A 24,765-nucleotide genomic window follows, 5' to 3' on the forward strand; every position below is an offset into this window, starting at 1 on the left:
CTAGTGAATGTCCTGTACTTAGGCCTGTCGCGATAATCGATAAAGGGACTTATCGTATGATAAATAAAAATGGACTCGATGACTTTTCTGAGCTTGATAAATTGCCGTTTACATAAGGATGTGACCAGCATTTTAGCTAGGAGCGCTGTGGCTGCCAGGCGCGCTGTGAGGGGCGGGGCTGACACACAGCCAGGTCAGGACACTCCGCATGCACAACACGTGCAGCAGCGTAGCAGCCAAATGAATAATATAGCGACAAGCGGGAGACAACGTGTGACTTACTCTCGGGGAATTTAAAGTGAAATGGAATTGGTTACAAAACCTAAATACACATCTTGATTCTCCAGTGTGGCAGTATTTTGGATTCAAGCCAAATCAACGAGGCGAATCAACGGACTTGAATGAGCCGGGTGGTGTGTCGCATTTATTTAAAAAAGGTAGCGACAAAAGCAGGCAATACCACGCATTTTAAACTACACCTAAAACACAACCACACCATTCCGTTTTCCCAGCTGGGAGCAAACACGGCAGCTGGAGATGGAGAGTCCCCACCTTCCCGACAGTTTGCAATCAAAGATGGATTTGCCCGACAATGCAAACATGTTGGTGTTCCTTGCTCGAAAACTTTGAAAAACAGATTTGGATATGGCCTGTTGAGGCATCTGGGTCTTTGTATGGACAGTGGACTGTACACTTGACTGTTGTTTTAAGGAGGCTTTTTTTGCTTGTGGGACAATGTGTGCTCATATTTATTTATATTTATATATATATATATATATATATATATATAGATAGATAGATAGATAGATAGATAGATAGATAGATAGAGAGAGCTGTTTTCCAGCCTGAGTCTATTTAATGTATTGTTTTGGTTGTGTGTGATTTAGATAAGGCTGTTTCTCAAGTGTGAGGATAATACTATTAAAAGAGGCATTGGTAACAATATTAAAAACAACAATGTTTGAGTCGTTTGTCGGATAGGCGGTTAGCTGCAATAAATAACTCCAGTTCAACAAACCATATTACAATATCTAAGGGAGCGTTATTTCTGGACCATCTTGAAATATGACGTTCATATTTTAAAGATACACACATTTTATTGTGAGGTTGATTTAATATACACTAACTCTCTTCAACAATACGTTGACGTTAGCTAGTCTATTTTATGCTCTAGACAGTAGAGCATAGCGAATTGAAATTAACCTTAACAATGCATAGGCCTACAGTAACCTAACTAGCAAACTAACTATCTAACGTACAAGGATGACCTTATTTTACCAACCTCGCACAGAAGCCTTTTGGTATACAGTAGCATCCCACTGAATGTTTTATACTTCTCTATTACGTTTAACTTGAATGCTACGCATAGCATCGTTAGCACAGATGGAGCTACCGATTGCTCAAATGCTAACCCAACTCTAAACATTCATTAACGTTAGCTTAATAAAAACACCAGTAACATCAAATAAAGTACGCAGGGTTGACTTACCGAAGAAACTGCGTTCATTGAAGGTCTGTTTTAACCACAGATAAATCCTATATTTGCATAACGAATAGTCCACCAGGAACCAACACAACAAACACGGCCGAGTTCAAGTAGTGTTCTCCTCAAGAGCTGAGCCCCTGTAGCATCATGGAGCTAACAGAGCTAGCAGAGGAGCTAGGAGCAGCAGTCCCGTTGTCATGAAGGGGGAATCTAACTACAGAATATGTTTTTGTAGATCCAGGCTAGAAACATGTTCATTTTCTGATGTTAAGTTGGACATTTTAACATAGGGTCTACGGGAATTGCTCCCATCTGCATCCATCGCCTACAGTTTGCAGCATTGGGCTTCACCGCACTCCCGGAGTTCGCCGCTTGGTTCTGATAGGCCAGAAGTCGGTTTGATTGCATTCGGGCTTGATTGCTTATCCTGTCTGAGTAGCCCGGATGATGTTGCATCGCAATTTTGGACATCGAATTTTAAACACCGACATTTTTGACGTCGAATTTTTAAACACCGAAATTGTATATTCAAATTTGTTTCACTTGAATTGTTGGGATCTGAATTTGACTATACGAAAGTTTTTAACTTGAATTGTTACATTTGTATTTCACATAGGTAAATTCGAGCAAAAAAATTCAGATACATGATTTTCAAAGTAGTTATTTTCAATACTATAAATTCGGTGTCTGATACAATTCAAATACTTCTGTCTCTTGTTTGCTTCCATAGAACCCATGACCAGTCTGTGTGTGTTCTCTGAGGACATACAGCAGGAGATCAGGAGATCTATTTGTACATTTGTGTGATTAAATACTAGTAAATTCAATAAGAGACATGCTGCACTTTGACTGCCCACATGATCATCTCTAATAGGTCAAACGGGAACATCAGGCTAAACAAAACAAGTCAATAGATGTCAAAAGGACCATATTTTGATTCAACCCAAATGTTAATAATAGACACGAAAACAAAAAATAATGCATTAAAGGGGCCCTATTATGCTTTTTGGGGGTTTCCCTTTCCTGTAGTATGTAATATGGGTTTTTGTGCATGTAAATGATCCGCAAAGGCTAACATCATAAAGTTCCCTTCAGAGGGAGTTTCTCTTCCACACACTCCCTCCCCCCTGCCTGAAACGCCTCCATTGGACTCTTTTGTTTACTTGTGTGACATAGTGACATCATTTTGTAACACTCACACTTCTATTGGCTATTGCTCTAACGGCCCGTCCACACAGCGGCATGCGTTGACGCTTGCCGGCGGGCGTGTCTGACACTCGACCAACAACCAATCACATGAATCTCCTGCCCCAGACACACAAGCACGTGGTTTGATTGGCTAGAGCTTGTACTGGCATATGATTCGATTGGCTGACGCCTCCGTCGAGGCGTCAAAAGTTGAACATTGCTCAACTTTTGTAGCGAGCAACGCCAGCAACGCTCCACGTCGCTTCCCAAAATGCAGTTCGGCTAAAAGTGACGTCACCCCATTCAAAGTGAATGGGCAGAAGCGTTGGAAGCTTCAACGCACGCCGCTGTGTGGACTGGCCGTAACACAACTGTACATGTTATGTTAATGGACGGGATATCACCAAGCATTGGCCAATCACAACAGAGCCAGCAAGCTAACCAATCAGAGCAGACTGGGCTCTGGTTTCAGACAGAGGGTGAAAAGAGGTGCTGCAGCTCAGATAGTATTAGAAAAATAACTACCTTTTTGAACATTAAAGCCTGTAAAGATATCACAGTAAAGGCACAAATATAATTTTTAAAACCTGAATATGAGCATAATAGGGCCCCTTTAATGTTTCTTAATCTGCCAAAAGATCTGATGGTAATTGACATTATCCATCAGGGCATTTCATTAAACCAATTACAAAACGTCTCCCTTGATGATCTTTTTCATTAACATTACAGGAGCAGTGATCATGTTACCTTTCCCCCCTGGAGCTTCACATGTCATGTCACACCAGCAGCAGACATTACATAGATATCATTAAGATAGCATATTCCTCTGCTGCTGTACCTCATACAGCAGCTCAGCTTTATGCATATTGAACACTAATATTAGGTGACACTGTGAGCTGACAAAACATATAATACCTAGTTTGATTTCAGCTGCATTATGTCAGATTATCTCTAAATTTGTTTCTGTAAAACCCACGTTTCTCTTTGAGTAAATACTTTAATCCATGGCGGTGAATATGAGATTCCAACATTTGGTTATAATTATTTCAGGTGTTAGCGGAAACACTGGCAGCTGCCATGACAATGCTGAGTCTATCAATACTCTAATTTACATCCGTTTTGGATTACTCGAGAGGTTTACAGTTTATTTCTAGGAGAAGTGGCTTTTCAAAGTGGCTGTCCTTCACAGCATTGATTGCCATCTCTAACTCTCCCTGCTTTAGTTTAATCACTGCTATTGGATTAGACAGGGAACAACTTTTCCTAGAATCCTCTGGATTGCGTTGCAGTTATTCATCTGAAAAATGCTTGTTCGACTGAATCCGAGCACTGTAATGCTGGCGAGAGCCGATGATCACACAGCTTCTGTAGTGCAATTTGATTCTTATAGGAATGCTGCTGCGTGGGAAAACAAACATACACATAAATACAACAAACAGGCAAAAACACGATGAGAGACGAATGCAAGGGTTTTGTGTATTACATTAAAGTGCAGCTTTATCTGATTAAATCATACCGCATTGATTTGTATAGAGTGCATATTTTTCTCTGTGTCAGTTCCAGTTGTTACGGCCTTGGACGCCACACAATGCGAGGCAGCATTTAGTTCAAAAGAGACGTGTCAGGGTTGGGGAAAAATAGGACCCAAATGCAGATTGAGGAAGGAAGCGGGTTTCAAAATGAAACAAAAGGCGAGCTTTATTTACAAAAGCTGAAAAAAACATGAATCCATGAACAGGTACTGTAGCACGTAGGGGTGTAACGGTTCACAGAAGTCACGGTTCGGTTCGTACCTCGGTTTGGGGGTCACGGTTCGGTACGGGTTCGGTACAACAAGGAAAAGCAAAACAAAGTCCCAAATGCATAATTCCAGGTTTGTTGTTATTTATTTTTGAACAGTAGTGCAAGTTTCAGTTTAAAAATAAGGAACTCTGACATTTTGAATAATTAACTGTATTAAACAGTTAAAAACAGACCACAAACAGTACCACACACACTCAGATGGCCATATTATCTATAATGGCTGATGTCAAACAAAAATGTTTCATCAAGCTGTAAAACTAAAAATAATGTCTTGAAAATATTACATCATAAATAATAAGAAAGAAAGTGTTTCAAGAGCACATAGTCGTTGAAAAACATATGCCAAAAGCTTCCGTTATTTATTTTGGTCTCACGGTTTTCATGTCTATTGGTTTATCAAAAACAGCGGGGATCAGCTGTTGAACTGCTGTTGTCTTTTGCCGGGCTCCGGTGATTGGCAAATCTGGGTGATGCCTTCTGATATGATTTAGCATGTTTGCCGTGTGTACAATTAGCATACCGCACCACTGTCTAACAACGCCGACACACCGTCCTCGTCCGATCCACCACTTGCACACTTCATCATTCTGAACACTAACAGCCTGAGACACAAACTGGCTGAACTCAGGCAGCTATTCATGAACGGTAAGGCAAACATATTATGCTTTTCTGAGACCAAATTGGACAATTCCATTACAGATTCAGAGATTGAAATTGAAGATTATCTTGTAGTGAGAAGGGACAGGAACGTGAATGGAGGTGGTGTCTGCATGTACATACATAAAGACACCAATTTCAAAAACCGTACTGACCTGCATCATGAAAATATTGAATCTGTGTGGGTTGAAATTCTTTTTGACAATGCTAAATCTGTAATAGTCGGGACAATCTATAGACCACCGGAACAGAGTGACTTTTATGATACATTAGATGGGTGTTTGGCTGATGTGGGGGATGTAGAGACAATTATTATTGGAGACTGGAACACGGATATGCAACGTAAAGACACGTCCGTCTTCAAGTCCTTCAGTAGGATTTGTGATCTGCACGGCTTCAGCCAGCTAATCACCCAACCCACCCGGGTATGTGAAACAACACAAACTACCATTGATCTCATTCTGACCTCTGACAAGTCCAGGATCTCCAGTAAAGGGGTTATAGCATGCGGGTTAAGTGATCATTATATGATATTCTGTACCCGCAAAAAGCTAAAACAAAGGGCCGGCTGTCACAAAACAGTCATATCTAGAGACCTCAAAAACTACTCTAGCGAGGCCTTTAACCTAGAACTGGAGAGCCTGGACTGGTCAGATGAGCTCAGTGGTACACAAGTTGAAGAAACATGGCTTGGTTTCAAAAACAAATTCTCTGCAATACTCAATGATTTGGCCCCCCTAAGAACAACCAGGGTAAAAAAATCGCGCTGAGCCGTGGATGCACTCCGGCATACTGACCGCCATGAAAACCAGAGACAAAAAATGCTCTGAGTTTCATAAAAGTCAGTCAATGCTTTCCAAAAGCACGAGCAGTGAACTCCAGGCCCACGTGACTGAACTCAAAATTGAAAGAAACAGACTAAGAATGACGTAAGCTCCATGATCAAAACTGCCAAAAAGAATTTCATCAATGTCAAAACTGAGGAAAACAAAAATAAACCCTGTGAACTTTGGAAATTACTCAATAACCAGCTTGGCTGCAGTAAAAAACTCAAAACGAGATTTTCTAACTTAAACATAAAGACAGATAACAGGCTCATCACAGACAAACTGGATGTGGCCAAGTACTTGACATTTTTTTTCACAAACATAGCCACAACTCTTGTAAATAAATTACCCTCCCACTCAGGGCTTTTTGGAGTAGATCACATCATGACCTACTACAAAAACCTAGGGGTACGCAAAGATGATTTCAGTCTAGCAAGGGTAACAACAGCAGAGGTACTCATTAAACTGAGCGCCCTCCAACCTAACAAGGCCACTGGCCACGACAATATCCCCTCCAAATTCCTCAGAGACTCAGCAACCGCCATCTCACCAGTCATAGCTCACATAATTAACCTCTCCATAAAACAGGGAAAAGTACCCAAAGACTTCAAAATTGCAAGAGTAACCCCCCTGCACAAAAAGGGCAGCAAATTGGACCCAGGCAACTACCACCCTGTTTCTATACTTACCTCCATCTCGAAAGTCATGGAAAAAAATAGTATATGAACAGGTCGAAAAGTACCTCGCGGAAAAGAAAACTAATCTATGAATTTCAATCTGGCTTTAGAACATCCCACTCCACTGACACATGCCTCTTTATTTGAGCGACCACATCAAACAAGAGGTGGACGAGGGCAAGTACTGCGGCATGGTGATGCTGGACCTACAAAAGGCTTTCGACACTGTCAATCACCCCATTCTGATTGACAAGCTAAAAGCAATTGGTTTTGATAAACTATCGGTGAGCTGGATGCAATCCTACCTGGAGGGGAGAGAACAGATGGTGGAGGTAAACGGTACTCTGTCCCCCCCCCTCCCAGTGAGCTGTGGTGTTCCACAAGGAAGCATATTAGGTCCGTTACTGTTCCTAATTTATGTAAATGACATGTCATCAGCATGTGACTGCAACTTGTTCCTGTTCGCGGACGACTCAGCCCTGCTGGTCTCTGACAGGAACAGGTTGCAGGTTGAAAAAACCCTCAGCTCCGAGCTCGGCAGAATCTGCACCTGGCTCGCCGATAATAAATTATCATTACACCTGGGTAAAACAGAGTCCATTCTCTTCGGTTCGAAACATAATCTCAGCAAATCCGACGACTTCTCAGTTGCAGTGGGCGACATTATTGTCACAAGTAAGAAGGAAATTACATACCTAGGATCTATTCTTGAGGCAAACCTCTCCTGTGACAAAATGGCATCCAATGTAATAAAAAAAGTCAATCAAAGAACTAGATTCCTATACCGGATCTCCTCTCTGGTAAACAAAAACACCCTGAAAACTCTGGCAGGAGCACTCATTCAAGGGTACTATGACTATGCTTGCACGTCATGGTACCATAGCACCTCCAAGGCGCTAAAAATAAAACTTCAAACATCGCAAAATAAACTGGTCAGACTACTGCTTGACCTTTCATCTAGAACCCACCTCACCTCTGCCCACTTTGACAACCTAGGATGGCTTAGAGTAGACGACAGAGTACAGCTACTTGCAATGGGCCTGGTCTACAAGATCCACTACACCTCTATGGTACCCATGTACATGTCAAAATTCTTCCCAAAGGTCAAGGAATACATGATCATAACACCAGAGGGAGCTCCACAAATCATGTGAAACCCAGATTTGGCACAAAAAAGGGGGAATACACGTTTCGCAATTATGCCACATCAAGGGTGGAACGCTCTTCCACAACTGTAAAGGAAAGTAAACTATACTTACCTTCAAAACCTCTCTTAAAGAGCACCTTCGGGGAGAGCATTGCAAAACTGGCCCCGGTAATGGTACAAATCTCAACCTGTCGTTCAATGGACAGCTTCCCCCCCCCCCACATCTATGTATATACTCGCATTTAGACTCTGTTACTAACTGTATATCTGTAGACTTGGTATGTCTTAAATGTCGCGGTTAGGATGTATTAGAACGAAATCTAAAATGAAAATTGTAAACAGCAATCTGTATGTAAAAAAACCACCTGTATGTAAATTGTAAATAAGCCATCTGTATGTCAAATATGTCTTATATGTCTTAAATGACATGATGAATTGGAAATGGTGGACCCTGATGTAAACAAGACGAAAGTCTTTCTCTGGTCTGCATGCCCTTAACAATTGTATGTTTTGAGCTGTACTGTACTGTACCCAATATACAAGCTGTTAATAAACTTTTCAATCAATCAATCAATCAATCGTTATTGTAGTCCAAAGGGAACCCGAAATGTTCCCACACAGCTGATTTAAAAGAAGCAGGTGGGTTCTAGCTCCTGTGTGTTATCTGAAATCGCCATACTAACTTTTCTTCTTCTTGTATTTTGTTCGTTTTGTTGTTGTGTTTCTTCTTGTTCTTCATTTGTTGTTTAAGGGCGGCTGGCAAACAGCTTTTAGGCGCAATACCGCCCCCTGGATTATAAATAGTGTAATGGATACTGCCCTGAATGACAGACTTTTTTCCCACTCGTAAAAAAAAAAGGCGTATTCGTCGTGTGACTGCATGTGCCGAACCGTGACGTCTGAACCGTGACGGTACGGGACGCATACGGATACCGTTACACCCCTAGTAGCACGAGGTAGCATCCAAACAAAAGGTGACTGTGACCAGCATGAAGGGAGACATGAAAGACAAACAATGAACCAACACCGAACACAGGAATAAACAAGACTAAATACTAGGGATGCTCCGATCGATCGGTCACCGATCGAGATCGGCCGATACTCACTCTCTACCGATCGATCGGTGCTCTCTAAACATGCCGATCGCATGACGTAAAATACACTTTTCTCTGTGTGCGGCAAAACAAGCTCGCCAAAATGGCTTCACCGGTCTGGCATTATTTTAAGGTGTCCGAAAAAGACAGTAAAATAGCGGTATGCAACGTGTGTGTGAAGCAGAAATCCTGCAGCTCCGCCCGCCGGACCGGTAAGCGGAACGAAACACACAAGAGTTAGACCTAACACACTTAGCTATTTTATCTACCTCTGGAACAAGCTAAACTAGTTATTATAAATATATGTATTCTTCACTGTCGGGTCACTCATTACTGGATCAGTGAGCTGCATGAGATACTGACAGGCTGTCAGGAGAGAGAGAGAGAGAGAGAGAGAGGGGGGAGAGAGAGAGGAAAAGAGAGCGCTTCCGCTCATTTCTCCCGTGTTATTATCCAAAGTGAATGTAAACTTGAATAATGTACATCATTTGAATGTAATAATTAAGTTGATTGTTGTTTGTGGAAGCTCCAGTGAATGAGCCCCATTAACTCAGTTTAAACATCACTTTAAATGGAAGATTTAAAGTGATGTTTAAATCTTCCATTTAGGCCCCTCCCACTCGATCGGATCGGCGATCGGTATCGGCCGATACTGATTCCGGCGATCGGCCCCGAAATTGGCGATCAGAGCATCCCTACTAAATACAGGGAGGGGTAATCACGAGACGAGAAACAGCCGGGCAGGGAAGGAGAAACACAAGGGCAACAGGTGAACACAATCAGACAATCAGACACACCAGGGAAACTAATGACAGGAAGGAAGACCAGACACAGGGAGAACATAATTGCAAAATAAAACCATGACAAGACAAACTAAAACCATGACATACAACTAAGATTGTGACAAGACGGGGTTCTTCTTTCACACCAAACATCTAATGCACCTGTACATGCTGGTTCTAGTTAACAGACACACACAGAGTTTTGTCATTGAAAGCCTCGTTGTTGAGGTTTTTAGTCCGAACAAAATTCAAAAAAGGCTTTTTGAGTTCCTATAGAGCTCTGTACGGTAGACAGCTTGTCTGTGATTTGACAACCTTGGTGAACTTTTAATTGCATTTTATTAATACAATTATTGTCTATGATGTCACAGCCATCAATGTTGCCTATACTTCTATGAGCAGACAAAACTTAGTGCACTTTAGTCCTTTCTCTGAAAAATTATTTCAAGGATATTAACTGAAAACATAGGAGTCCTTTTCAGATTTTTAATATTAGTAATAATGGAAGATTTGTATTAAAGAATTCACAAGTTATTGGGAAAAATCTAACAATTTATATGTAAAATCATACAATAGCCTAAATTGTATGATCCGTTGTTTCATACCAAAAATGTTTCGCCACTAACTCTAATATTGGCAGTCAAATTCAGGTTCTTTGAATCCTATGGTTTCATTACAATGGTCTTCTATTCACGGTAATGCCATCCAAAAAAAAACCTTGCTGAGTTACTTGAGGTTTAATGGTTTACCTTCCATAAAAATGAATGCACTTGACCCTCAAACAGGAAATGTAGATTAACTATTGTCCATACGTCTAACTCTCCACTCAGTCTCATTGAAGCCAATCAACCATTCCTGCCGCATGGGTCCTGTGTAAGATGCAGAAATCCAATAATTAGTCCCTGCTCTTGACTATCCATTCATCCATCCTTTCATTCATCTTCCCATCTGTCGACTGATCCATAGCAAGTGTCAGACAAAGCCTTGATTAGCCGACTGACGGATCAAGTACATAGAGGAAATTGGCCACGTCCTTGTGTGTGTGAATAGGCTTATAGTCAGTGATATGATTTAGGCAGAGTAGAGAAGTAAAAAAAAAAGAAAAAATATTAGACCGTTAGAAAGATCGTAGGTGAAGTGTCAGGTCAAAGTTGTTCCTTTGGGAGGAAGATCTGAAAAATCTGCCCCAACCTGTCGATGCACAGACATGTACAGGAAGTGATAATCAATAATGACCTATTTGGGTATGAGTGTACACGTAGGCGTGTCTCTAGATGTGTGTGTTTCCACGGATCTCGAGGTCACGTTGGTTTAATGCTAAACTGAGCAATCAAATGGGATCTAAATCTGCACAGCTCCTGCCCTGATTTGATAAGACATTTTAAGAGGGCAGGTGTTACAGGGAGGTGTTTTGTTAAAAAGGCTGCAGAATAACTAAATATTGAGAGCGAGACAGGAAATATAGACCGAAACTTTATATAAGGAGACAGACAAAAGGAGAGGAAGATTGATCTGGGGTTTCTAATTTCCAGTTCCTCAGTGAGCAGTATAATGATGCTGCATTGGCTATGGCCCCAAGAGGACTACTCTGTTTCATCAGATGTCATTAAACCTGCCTTGCTGACTAAGGCAGTTCTGCCCGGTATACACCATGCACACAAAACCTTTTAAACCCAGCAGAGCAGAGCCAAGCCTTTCTTATCTTATCTTACTTTCGTCATTTATTTAGGGCTGAATGATTTGATATATGGCCACATCAGGGGCAGTTTAAGAAGCTTGGAACACTGGCATATTGTCACCTTATTTTATTATGATAACATGTTAGCAAACCGATACACGTACACATCAAGCATGCGCAAAAGAAAATGGGCTGTCTTTGTGTGCAACTGATGATAAAAACACCAATATCTTCCCCTTCTTTTAGCTCGGGTTTGTTCCCTACCAACTTTAAGGAGAAACATATCTGGCCAACATTGCTAAATTGTTCACCAGCTATTCTTTAGCTTGACAGCTAGACTAGCACTACAGTGAGTGTGAGACTACAGTTAGCTAACATTGTCTGTGACTTGGTTGCAACAAAGCTATGCTCTTTATTAAACACCCAAAGTCATTTCTGTCCATTGTTAATAATAAAATGGGGATTAGTGCAGGAGAGGACAGGAGTTATGACTTCTGAAACCGTTTCTGAGAACTTGTGTTTTAATGCTGGCTGATTTGTCTCATAGCTGATAACAGTTGTCTGGTTTTAATCTGTGATGTAAATCAGCAGACGCTTGCCTCTCTCTAGAAAGGGATTTAAACCAGAATTATAGTTTCCGCGATGACAAGAGTGATTACATTACATTACATTACATTGCATTTAGCTGACGCTTTTGTCCAAAGCGACTTACAATAAGTACATTCGACCAGTGATGTGTTGAGAGCCTATGCTACTGGGGTTAGGGCGAATCAACTGTGCAACAATTGGAAACCTACTGTGCTGTGTGGAAACATTTAACTGCTAGTAAACTAAGCAACGGGAGAGAAAGTTCACAGACTATTCAAAAGAGATATTCATTTGACCAGCTATTCCAGACTGAGAACAACAACTAGAAATCTGACATTCATTTAAAAATGTACGCACACCCTACTATGATTGTTTTTGTCTAGATACATTCCACAATACGTATCTTCTCCTGTTTGGCTACTCTATCGTGCGGCCCATCTTTAAATGGCCAGGCTGCCATTAAGACCAGACAGTCAACAGGGTCACTCGGATACAATTCTGGAATGAGGCAACAAAAGAAGCTTGGATTAATCCAACTAGGCACAGACATATCATGGTTAAATAGACTGCCAATTTATCTGGTGGTTTCTGATATCAGACACCAATTTCCGTGGTGTCTGATACAAACAAACAGCTGCTGTTACTTCTGCTAAAAATAACTCTGTGTTTTCTATCATGGATTAAAAATAGTCGTACTTAACGATCTGTAAAAGGCAGAAATGGTAAATGCTTGTAAAATCTTATTTATTTGTGTCCAGATTGTGTTCATCTGATTGTTCGCAGCACTAAATATTCAAACCAGTGGCTTCAAATAAATCATGTGCGTCTCTTAAGAACAATCAGGCCATTTTGCTGTTGGCGTGGGAAAGGCAGACAGCCATGTCTCAGCAAAATCAGTCCGAAACAAGCAGTTGTTGTCATTGCTGCCTCCTTCCACTCTTTGAAGTCAAAAGTAACTCATGACCAGCCAACACATTGTCTTGTTTTTCAGACTAAAATAATGTCATTGTCTTACACAATGAAGTTACACAGAGCCTTTCTTGAACAGGCTGACTAAACTTTTAACCTTACAACCAACTCAAGTAAGGGGACCGGATCAATTTCTCACTGAAGTCTGTGGTTATTTAAATAAAATGGATTCAAATTGAACCGTGTCATTTTATGCATATGAGTTGATACCCATTGGACACAATAGACGGTTAATACATAGAGAAGTAGTACATACAGACCTGTCTATGTTGTAGGAAGGAGCAACACATTGAAAATGACTGCTACATGACCAACGAGAAAACAAAAGAAGAGGTCTAGGGTATTCCCTTTCTCTGGCATAAATCCAGCTGTAGTTCTGTAGTTTAAAACAACATCCCTAGAATCACAAAATGTGCGGGAAAATCTGACAACATAGAGGAAAGTTGACCTTTGTTTTACTGCATAAACTGCCAACATTATAATAATATACAACTAGAATTGTCAAACATTATATGTTATGCCTATAATAAAGACATGTAGCGACCGTGCCATAACAGTTAAAATAAGCTAAAACAGTATGATGTTTAATGTTAGCATTTGTTGGGGATCATGGTGCTTCTTGCTGTGTTCATTCTAACAAAGGAATCAATAGTAATGCATTCATAGCATCTCCCTTGCAGGAATGTTGAAAGATTATTTAGGAGAAATCATCGAGTCAAGTGAGGACAAATTAAACTTTGAATTCGATCTCATGAGAAAAACATCACTCCCAAATTAACAAATTACAATCTGCTCTTCAGGAATCAAATAGTTGTATGCTCTTATACCCCTTCACCCACACACGGAAGAAAAAGTGTATTCATATCTTTTCATGAGAATGGGTCCCATGGCAACACCAAATTTGCTCTGTCTGGGTGTTGGGGTGATGGAATCCCCCAGACAAATCACTGCACGATAACACAGGCCTCAGCACCACCATGTGAAGAGGTCATCCATTGATATTAATGGGCCTAGTGGGTTACTGGTCTGTGGTGATTGGTTAAGTTTATTCAGGCATTATTTAGAGGGGCAAATGAATGAGATTTAACTGCAATTTTGACTCCAGCAGTTCTAGTGTGTATGATGCCGAAGGGGGAGCTGGAAGGGGAGGATGGGACGAGGAAGATGAAGGGTGAAGGGAGAAGAAAAGCAAGAGAAAGCAAAAAGGAAGAGCAAGTGGAGCTGGTGTGGAAAGATGGAAGATAAAAGGCAAACTAGAGAAAGGTCAAGGGAACAAATGAAGAAGATATTATGGGGGATGAAGGTTAAGAGTAGAGATGGGGAAGGACAAGGAGAGGATGACTAGCGAAAGAAGGTTGAGGTGAAAGATGGAGGACAAGAAAAACGTCCTGTGGCGCCCTTTAGTTTGTCCTTTGCTAATCTCCTGCAGCGCTCATGCAGGCTTCTTATCTCTTGTTTTCGTCTACCGAGGTTAGATTTGTAAATTCTCTTCGCGTTGGACATTTCAGCATCTTTTTTTTATCAGTGGCTGAGTGACAGTATTCCTTTTTCCCAGAGACAAGTGACTGTGAGGGTGACACACTCTACTCTATCAGATTAACACTGACCCACATGTATTTCTCTGATAAAGAGTTTTTTGGCCAAAGCTAGGACCCCATTAGTTCCTGCAGTTCAACTTACAGTGCATGGTCACTTCTTAAAAACAACTAAACACTCAATTACATTTCTGAGCTACTACATTGTGTTACATGTTGAATCAGATATTTGGACATACATTGGTTACAGATCTCTAAACCACTGCTCACCTCTCAAAAGTGAGTTACTTTCAGTGAACTTCCTGTAAAATAAACTTCCATAAACCTATGTAGCCAGTTCCAGAAGACAGAGAAGCAAAATAGTGATGCGTGATGTTTGGGAAAAGTTACAACAATTCCTGTCTCCACCACAAGAGACTAACTCCTGTCCAAAAGCCCGTCCAAAAGCTTGCTTCTGTATTGAGACCCTTCACCCTAAAGAACAACACTTAATTTAGCTAACTTTGACTACAAACGTAGAAAACTCCATGACAGAGTTGTACTGTCCGGATTGAAATTGGGCCTAAATGTGAATGAGATAGCAATGCCTTTTGTGTTGGCCTTTCCACCATCCAATGAGAAATGTTAATGGACCTGTGTCCTATATAGGCCAGTTCGGTAACAAATCCATGCTTATCCCGCAATAAAGAACCATCCCTGTATTTTATAAATAATCTATAACACTTTTCTTTTTTTTCTGACCCCTCAGATCCCCTCTCAGTGGACCTAGACCAGTATGATGTGGTTTCTCTGACCGATGCTCTCAGAGGTTTCCTGCAGGAGCTGCCAGTCCCCATCATCCCTGCCGCCGTCTACAGCGAACTGGTGTACACTGCTCAAGGTACAGTGTTTTTTTTTAAAACCACAATACAGTGCACTGATGTTAGCCCAAAAATTGCACTTACGGTTCCTCTGGTTTGTAGGCAAAAAGAGACAGATCTTTGTAAACCTAGTCAAATAAAAGCAGAACTAGCAGCATGAAAAGTCTTTATTTAAACGTATTTATTTAGTTTATCATCTTCAGTCATTACGTAAACAAATCGTAACCAGGAAAGGAACAAGTTAGAGTTTGGGGAATCCTTTGGATAGCTATGACCCATTTAAAACGTGGGATTTTGAGTTTTGCTTTAGCTCTAAGCATTTTTTGTCATAGCTTGTGTGAGTTTAGACCTCCAGCTGTATCTTTAGTCATGTGCTTTCCATTCTCACGCAATGCAGGGTTAAATTCTTGAGCTCAGTCTGAGCCCAAGGCGTTTTTTTTTTGGCTTCTGTCACTTGGCATAAGCGCTGACACTCGTCACACCTGACAGATTTCTGCCATATCTGGATGTAAAGACGACAAGGCTGTACCCTCTCGTCAGCATCACATTTCTGCTAATCCCCTGACAGTCTCAGGGTTAAATAAAAACAAACTCTGAGCTTGAAGCGGCTTGTTGCCAGGTTTTCACCTTTTCTGTACAGCTGACCTGCCTTTTCACCCTTTTACCTGCCGCCCACCTCACCCAGCAGGCCTACCTCGATCCAGCCTTTAGGGACTTTCACACTCTTATCTATATTTAATGACCCCTACCTTGACATTTGGTGTTCCGTGCTTTGCTAGGGTGGTGAGTGTGCCGGTGTGTGGTAAAAAAAGAAAGTCATAGACACATGAACAAAAAGACAGACCAGTGTGTATTAAAGTTGTGCACATTAGAGCATTTGTCTGGGCAGAGGGATCGTCTGAGCTCGCAGGAAGTCAAGGAAGTCTTCCCAAAATATTACTTGGCTTAGCTCCCCGACATGATCTCCAACTGAAAAGCCCCTCAATTATGTAAGAGCTTTTTTCTCTCTCTCTCTCTTAAAGTCCTCATCTTGTTAAGCGACAACCCTTTTTTTGTTTTACTTATTCATTGAAACATTTTAAGTCAGGATAAACCACTTTGAGACGATGCATCAAGTATTTTGCGGAGGTCGTCTGAGGTTAAGCCCATTGAAATTGAACTTCTTATTTAGGAAGGGGTCACTTTAAGAGCATAGAGTGATGTATTCTGTGAAATCAAAGGGTTAGGATCAGTCACACAATATTATTGGGTGATTCCTGAAAAATTAACTATTTGCTTGAGGGGCGAGAATGTTTTCTGTCCCTCTCTTCTTCTTTTTTAGCTGCCATTTAAAACTCTACTTTACTTAGATCTACAAAACCAAGGTTCTACTGAAAGTTTTCCTCAGTGAGCATATTCATCTTGCCTCTCTAAGACACATCCACATTGCTGTATAATGTCTGATACTTCCGGTTAAAGCGAAACTGCTATCACTTAGCATAGCGTCACCAGATTTATCAACCTGTACTTTGCCAAAAAAAACGTGTCTTTATATAAATACTCTCACAACTTGAACGATAGACACAGGTTTCTAGTGCAATTCTAATCATAGGGTGATAAACAATAATTCCAATTGAAATTGCGTAGGCCACACACTTGGTGATTGCTAGCTATATAGGTAACATAATCTATTTTATCATGTTGATAGATAGTGAATGTTAGGTAGCATGATTAACAGATAGATATAGATAAAACATTCGCTAGCTAAATAGCGCACTGACTCATTGAGTTTGGTCTCTTTGTTAACTTGTTAGTGAGAGTTATTATAAACTCTCCATATGAGCCCAACTGGGATATGTTTGTATATTTTTCTATGCTCCTCATAGCAGGGCCCATCTATAGACATTACAGAATTATCAATAAAATGTCCTCCTATAAGAATTTGGGCCATGATGATGGATGTGGTTCTGTAAAACCATCCGATCACCTCAATGTAGCTGTACTTGATCTTGAATCAAATGTATTGTTTTCAATGTTGCTAGTGCTTACCGGAATAATCAAGACATAGTTGTTTGAACTTGGGAAAGGGTGAATAGCTGCACATATTCAGCAGCAACATGAATGTTCAATCACTTTTGCAAATATACCCATATGGATGGAATTAACAAAGTTTCCCTCATATGAAGAACGTTAATGTTCTGGTGTAATCCCTGAGATTTGTTGATGTACTAACAGATAAAATCCTGTCTCATTTCTCTATAATTGTTACCTGTCCTCAGGCTGTCCTGCTCTGGGAGACGAGTCATTCTCTCATCTGTTTAATATGTGTTCATTTCTCCAAGTCAGTGGCTCATCGTGGGAAATCCCCAAAGGTTTAGAGTGGGAGTTCTATCCCTGTAGACGTCACCCACCAGTGGGAGACTAGCCATGACCACAATAAAACAAATTATTACGCAGAATTTTGTTTAACTACCCAAAATAATGAGTTCTTGAGATTCTTTAAATATACAATTAGGGAAACATGTGTAAAAAGAAAAAAGATGCTAAGTCCTTTTTTAACATGGCTGCAAAACATGAGAATGATGTTAAACTCCATTTGACCATCGGACAAATACAATAATTCCGTGTCATATTATTCTATATTTTCATTATTTTTTCTTTCAGTGATAGAATAATTACATTTGTTGTCATGTCAGATGGCTGTAATCCTCCTATAATCCTCCACTCATCTGTTACTGCAACATACTGAAAACAGTCAGCCTTTTGTTATCTGGACTCTGCCAAATGCATTTTTATAACTGCAACCACTATGATGAAGATGTCATGATCGTGATGCTGTCACAGGGGCCAAAGTGCCTTAAACCGTTTTAAATGCTGGTTTAGTAGGAAGTCCCATTTTAATTTCCTAAATCTAGAAGTCACTGTTGTTTCCTCCCTTATTCTTGCTTTTCCTTCCCGTCTGCGGTTCCTGAGTCACTCATCTAAATGATTTCATCCACCACCAGCATCTACACGTCCTCCCCTCTGCCCTTTTTGTTTGTATTCCTTCCCTTTCCTCACCCCCTTGCCTCCCTCCCCAAGCCTATTTCTCACCATATCCCTGTCTGTTCTCATTTATTAGTTTTTGCGAGAGTAAGTTAACCTGAATGGTCTCACCAAGGTCATCGTGGAGGGTTAAAGGCCAGCTGGCTGAGTCTGATTAACCACTGTCCATCTGGAGCTTCAGAGGAGAGAGGCTGCTGCTGACAGGAACTGTTGACTCATTTTTAAAGATGAGATGCAGGACGAACATGTGCATCCCTCATTTAGACATAATCCGTTGAATTTGGCATTGCTTTTGCTGGCCAATCACCAAAATCTGCAGCCTGAGAGAATATCGAGTCCAAAATTACCCGAAACCTCAATTCCCACTCAATCTTTATACCCCTCAATATGTCACAGGTGGACAGGTTAGAGAGCACCCTAATTTTAAAAACAGTTATGATCTTCTTTGTCTTTATAAAGCTTTTGAAAGCTAAAGGCATTTTTGCATTTTTGTTATTGAATTACCTAAATGGCTATTCCTCTTTCCTCAAGCTGTTGCATGCAACGACTGACCCCAATCCTGGGATCATTTGATTTGATCATATATTTAGCATCTATGTTTATAAATGGAATTAGTGTAATGCAATGTAATTCAATTTATTTATCACCTTTCTACGGAGCAACCTACAATAAGTGTGTTTAAAGTCCGTATAAATTAGAGCATCTGGCTCTAATTTATCAACTTTTGTTGGAGCCGCACTCTAAAAAGAAAAAAGATGAAATCAAAACAACTCAAACATTTAATTGTTTTAAATGGGACATGATGCTTATAACTCCCTTAAAAAGTATACAGTCTATCGTTTAAAATGTCATATAAAAAATATATGGAGCAGTAACTTAAAGGGTGGGGAGCTTTCAATTGTATTTTTACTGTTTTCAAACAAACTAATCATATAATTAAACACAACATCCACTTTCCTTGCTACGCGGATGACACCCAGCTCTACTTGTCCTCCAAACCAACCACCATCCTCCCTCCATCCTCCCTGTCTGACTGCTTACAGGACATCAAATCCTGGTTTTCCTCTAACTTTCTCAAACTTAAAGACAGTAAAACCGAGGTTCTCCTCATTGGCACAAAATCCACCCTAACCAAACCTGACAGTTTCTCCATTACAATAGACAACTCTTCAGTCTCCCCCCTCCCCTCAGGTTAAGAGTCTGGGTGTCATCCTCGACAGCACACTTTCATTCAAATCTCATATCAGTCATATCACTCGGTCTGCATATTTCCATCCACGCAACATCAACCGCCTCCGCCCGTCCCTTTACATTACATTACATTACATGTTACTTGTTAGACGCTTTTATCCAAAGCGACTTACATACTCAATACTGTGGCCAATCCCCACAGGAGCAATTTGGGGTGAAGTGTCTTGCCCAGGGACACAACGACATGCTGACTGCAGTGGGGTTTGCACCTGTGACCACCTGATCTGAACACTGACGCACAACCCACTGCGTCATCCGCCGGTCCCTTAACCCTAAGAGCACTGCCATTCTTGTTCACACCCTGGTCACTTCCAGCATTGACTACTGCAACTCCCTTCTCTTTGGTCTCCCTCTCAAATCCATCCACAGACTTCCACTGGTTCAGAACTCTGCCGCCCGCATCATCACCAGAACCCCCTCCATTAACCACGTCACTCCTGTTCTTCAGCAGCTTCACTGGCTCCCAGTCAAATCCCGTATCGTTTTTAAGATTCTGCTCCCCACCTTTAAGGCCATCCATAACCTCACTCCTATGTACCTCTCCGACCTCCTGCACATCAACACACCCATCCGCACTCTCAGGTCTTCTGCTTCCCTCCACCTCACTGCACCCCCCTTCCGTTTAACCACCATGGGGTCTAGAGCCTTCAGCCGCTCTGCACCCCGCCTCTGGAACTCCCTCCCACCTGACATCCGCAACACTGGCTCTCTCCCCATTTTCAAATCACGTCTCAAAACATATCTCTTCACACTCGCATATCCACCCTGATCATTGTCCATCACACATCCTCTGTTTTATTTATTTGATTTGTATACTGCATTGTCTTGTTTATGTTTCTTATGCTGGTGTTATGTATTGTGTATCTTGTTTTTGTTGTGTTTGTACGGCGACCTTGAGAGCCTTGAAAGGCGCCTATATAAAATAAATGAATTATTATTATTATGAATTGGCAAAAACTTCTAAATGCAATTCATTTAAATGAGAATTATCCTCCAAAATAGTCCCACGGTGAAGCTACTTAACCCTAGTTCTGTCCGCCTCCCCCGTCTCCCTCATTTAAACTCCCCCACTGTCCAGTTGTCCAGTCTTCCAGAGTCTGGGAGTGGGGGCAGATGGACAGGCCAAGTTCCCCTCTCCAGCCTTGACCTCTATCGACCAGTGGGGTCAACAACAATCAATAATAACAGAGGGAGGAGAGCAGGGTGTGTGTCTGTGTGTGGGAGGGATTCTACTATGATCAGTAGTGGTCAGACGGAGAGAGGTGACTTCCATGACCCCCATCAGGCTGTGGCAGATTGTCATTCATCCATCACAGTCCACCTGCCCACCCAAAACACAGACACACACACACTCTCTCACACACACACACACACACACACACACACACACACACACACACACACACACACACACACGCGCAAGCACGCACCTCAAGTGTCCATACACTTCCTTAAGTCTACCACACCCCCTATAATCCTTATGGTATTAGTAACATCATCATCATGTTATACAACCCATTTTGATAGTCTTTATGGACGTCATTTTTCATCAATGGCCATTAAATGCCTTTACATGCTTTACAGTAATGACCTCCTAATTGGAGTAATTCACCAGACTATCAGGCTGGGTGGATTTCAAACAGCAAACATTGTCTTTCAAGGGACTCCCGGGAAATTATGCAAGACTGACCACTGTTCCAAAGCCACATTGTTTCCAAACCCCAATATAATAGTCCGTACATTTTTTTTCCATTGGAACGAAAGCCAATTTTGCCTAATTGTTAACCTAAAAACTAACCGTAGCTCCAGAAATACACACTGTTATATCATAATAATATAATATATAATTATATAATATAATAATAATATAATAATTATATAATATAATTAGGGCCGGGACTTTAACGCGTTAATTAAGATTAATTAATTACACAAAAATTAACGCGTTAAAAAAATTAACGCATTTTAATCGCACTTATTTTTGCACCGCGGAACGTTTCTCACTGGATGAGTTTCAGGCGTACCGATTATACTGGAGCACCAACTAACGTTCATGACTTCAGACAACAACAAACCACAGTGAACAACAGTGGGAAATGTTGTTTTAAAAAAACGGACGGATGGAAGCGTTGATAAGAGCACGGTTGTGTGCAAATTATGCAAAAAGGAATTCGCATATCACCGCAGCACATCAAGCCTCAAGTATCACCTCAATGCAAAACATATAGCAGCTAGCGTGGAAGCTAGCGTGGACGTTAGCCTCTTTTATCGCGTTCACACCATACAGTCTATGGTTCACACCAAAAAGAGCCGGTACTAAAATTAGTTCATGAGAACCTTTTTACCCCCACGAAAGTCCCTGCTAGAGAGCAGAGAGCTGCTAGAGAGCAGGGACTTTCGTACGGCTCTCTTGTGAGAAAAGAGCTATATTTCTGATTGGCTGGGCGGATTGCAAACCACGCCCTGTAAAACTCCCAAAAAGTTTGGTGAAGCCGCCATTTTATTATCCTCGCATTAGCATTATTAGCATTAGCATTAGCCCAGCGCAGAAACGCAGAGAGACTAACTTATGGCAACACAAAATAAAACATGGGAGCGGTGGAGATGAGGAGGTGTCGGCGTTCTGGCGATTTACTCGGAAGGCTTCAGTAGAAGCTGCTGGGACTCCCAGCAGCTTCTACTGAAGCCTTCCCCAACTCCGGGGACTTCCGGCCGGGGACTTTGGGCGGCAGTATACGCCGTGAAGTGGTTTGCGGCCTGCCAGTAAACCCAAAGCAGAAGAAGAAGAAGTGACGTCAGCGGCTTCATTTGTTCTCATGAACTAAGTTCTCATGAACCTTTGTGGGAAAAGTACTGCGGTGTGAATGCGCCTAATGGTATACTAAAATCCATGTGAAAAAAATTGCTTCTCACTGTTCTCAGGTCAAATATTTATATGCGATTAAAAATGCGATTAATTTCGATTAATTAATTACAAAGCCTCTAATTAATTAGATTAATTTTTTTAATCGAGTCCCGGCCCTAAATATAATATAATACACACTGTTATATTGATGTCATGACCAGCCCTAATCTGCATTTAAGGTAATAGTATTTGTTGCCATCATTTCCTGGATTACTTAGGTTAAGGGAAGATTCCATCCATCCATCCATCCATCTTCTCCCGCTTATCCGTGGTCGGGTCACGGGGGTAGCAGTTCCAGCAGGGAGCCCCAAAACTTTTCCTTTCCCTGGCCACATCAACCAGCTCTGACTGGGGGATTCCAAGGCGCACCCAGGCCAGCGAAGAGATATAATCCCTCCACCTGGTCCTAGGTCTACCCCTTGGTCTCTTCCCAGCTGGACGTGCCTGGAACACCTCCCTAGGGAGGCGCCCAGGTGGCTTCCTTACAAGGTGCCCGAACCACCTCAACTGGCTCCTTTCGACGCGAAGGAGGAACGGTTCAACTCCGAGTCCCTCCCGGATGACTGAACTTCTCACCTTATCCCTCAGGGAGACGCCAGCCACCCTGCGGAGAAAACCCATCTCGGCTGGTTGTATCCGCAATCACGTTCTTTCGGTCATGACCATCCTTCATGGGGAATCCGCATTGTTCCTCCTCAATCTGAGGTTCGACAATCGGCCTGACACTCCTTTCGAGTACCTTAGAGTAAACTTTCCCGGGGGGGCTGAGTAGTGTGATGCCTCTATAATTGGCACACACCATCTGATCCCCCTTTTTGAAAAGGGGAACCACCACCCCGGTCTGCCACTCCTTCGGTACTGTTTCCGACTTCCACGCAACGTTGATGAGACGTGTCAACCATGACAGTCCCTCAACACCCAGAGCCTTCAGCATTTATTGGCGGATCTCATCCACCCCCGGGGCTTTGCCACTGTGGACTACCTCAGTGACCTCCCCCCGGGAGATTGGTGTTGATCCCCTGTCATACTCCAGCTCTGCCTCTACCATAGGGCGGAGGGTGAAGTTCTCGGGTTCAGGAGTTCCTCAAAGTGTTCCTTCCAATGCCCTAACACTCCATCAGTTGAGGTCAACAGCGTCCGATCCTTACTGTACACAGCTTGGATGGTTCCCTGTTTCCCCCTCCTGAGGTGTCGGACAGTTTTCCAGAACAACTTTGGTGCTGCCCGAAAGTCCTTTTCCATGTCTTCTCCGAACTTCTCCCACAACCGTTGCTTTGCCTCGGCCACGGGAGTCCGGTATGACAAAACCCTGAAGGTCTCCTTTTTTCAGTCGGACGGCTTCCCTGACCACCGGTGTCCAACAGGAGGTTTGAGGGTTACCGCCCCTTGAGGCACCTAAGACCTTGAGACCACAGCTCCCCGCCGCAGTTTTGGCAATAGAGGCTTTGAACACCGCCCACTGGTTCAATGTCCCCAGCCTCCACAGGGATGCCCGAAAAGCTCCGCCGGAGGTGTGAGTTGAAGGCCTCCTGAACTTGGGCCTCCTCCAGATGTTCCCAGTTCACCCGCACTACATGTTTGGGCTTACCAGGTCTGTCCAGAGGCTTCCCCCGTCACTCGACCCAACTCACCACCAGATGGTGATCAGTTGACAACTCTGCCCCTCTTTACCCGAGTGTCCAAAACATACGGCCTCAGGTCCGATGATACGATAACGAAATCGATCATGGACCTTCTGCCTAGGGTGCTCTGGTACCACGTACACTTATGAGCATCCTTATGTTCGAACATGGTATTTGTTTTGGCGAATCCATGACTAGCACAGAAGTCCAGTAACAAACCACCACTCCGGTTCAGATCAGGGGGGCCGTTCCTCCCAATCATGCCCCTCCAAGTGTCTCCATCATTGCCCACATGTGCGTTGAGGTCTCCCTTCAAGATTAAAGAGTCCCCTTCAGGAGCCCCATACATGACTCTTTCCAGGGTCTCCAAGAAGGCTGAATACTCTGAACTGCTGTTGGGTGCATAAGCACACACAACAGTCAGAGTTTTCCCCTCCATAACCCGCAGGTGTAGGGAGGCAACCCTCTCGTCCACTGGGGTAAACTCCAACAAAGAAGTACCCAACCGGGGGCTTGTGAGTATCCCCACACCCGCCCGGCGCCTCACACCTTGGGCAGCTCCGGAGAAGAATAGAGTCCAACCCCTATCCAGAAGTAAGGCTCCAGAGCCGACGCTGTGCGTAGAGGTGAGCCCAACCAGATCCAACTGGTAACGCTCCACCTCCCGCACAA

At 42.3% G+C, this 24,765-nt stretch overlaps 1 protein-coding gene across 1 annotated transcript in view; it reads left to right on the plus strand.

Moving 5' to 3' along the window:
• Window positions 1-24,765, plus strand: part of pik3r3b (phosphoinositide-3-kinase, regulatory subunit 3b (gamma)) — a 338,567-nt gene that overhangs the window by 141,943 nt on the left and 171,859 nt on the right. Inside the window, exon 5 of the mRNA XM_034237528.1 lies at window positions 15,180-15,311. Within this exon, the coding sequence (XP_034093419.1) occupies window positions 15,180-15,311 (132 nt within the window). The remainder of the gene's footprint in view (window positions 1-15,179; window positions 15,312-24,765) is intronic.

Source organism: Gymnodraco acuticeps, unplaced genomic scaffold, assembly GCF_902827175.1.
Source record: "Gymnodraco acuticeps unplaced genomic scaffold, fGymAcu1.1, whole genome shotgun sequence".
NCBI classification, from domain to species: Eukaryota; Metazoa; Chordata; class Actinopteri; order Perciformes; family Bathydraconidae; genus Gymnodraco; species Gymnodraco acuticeps.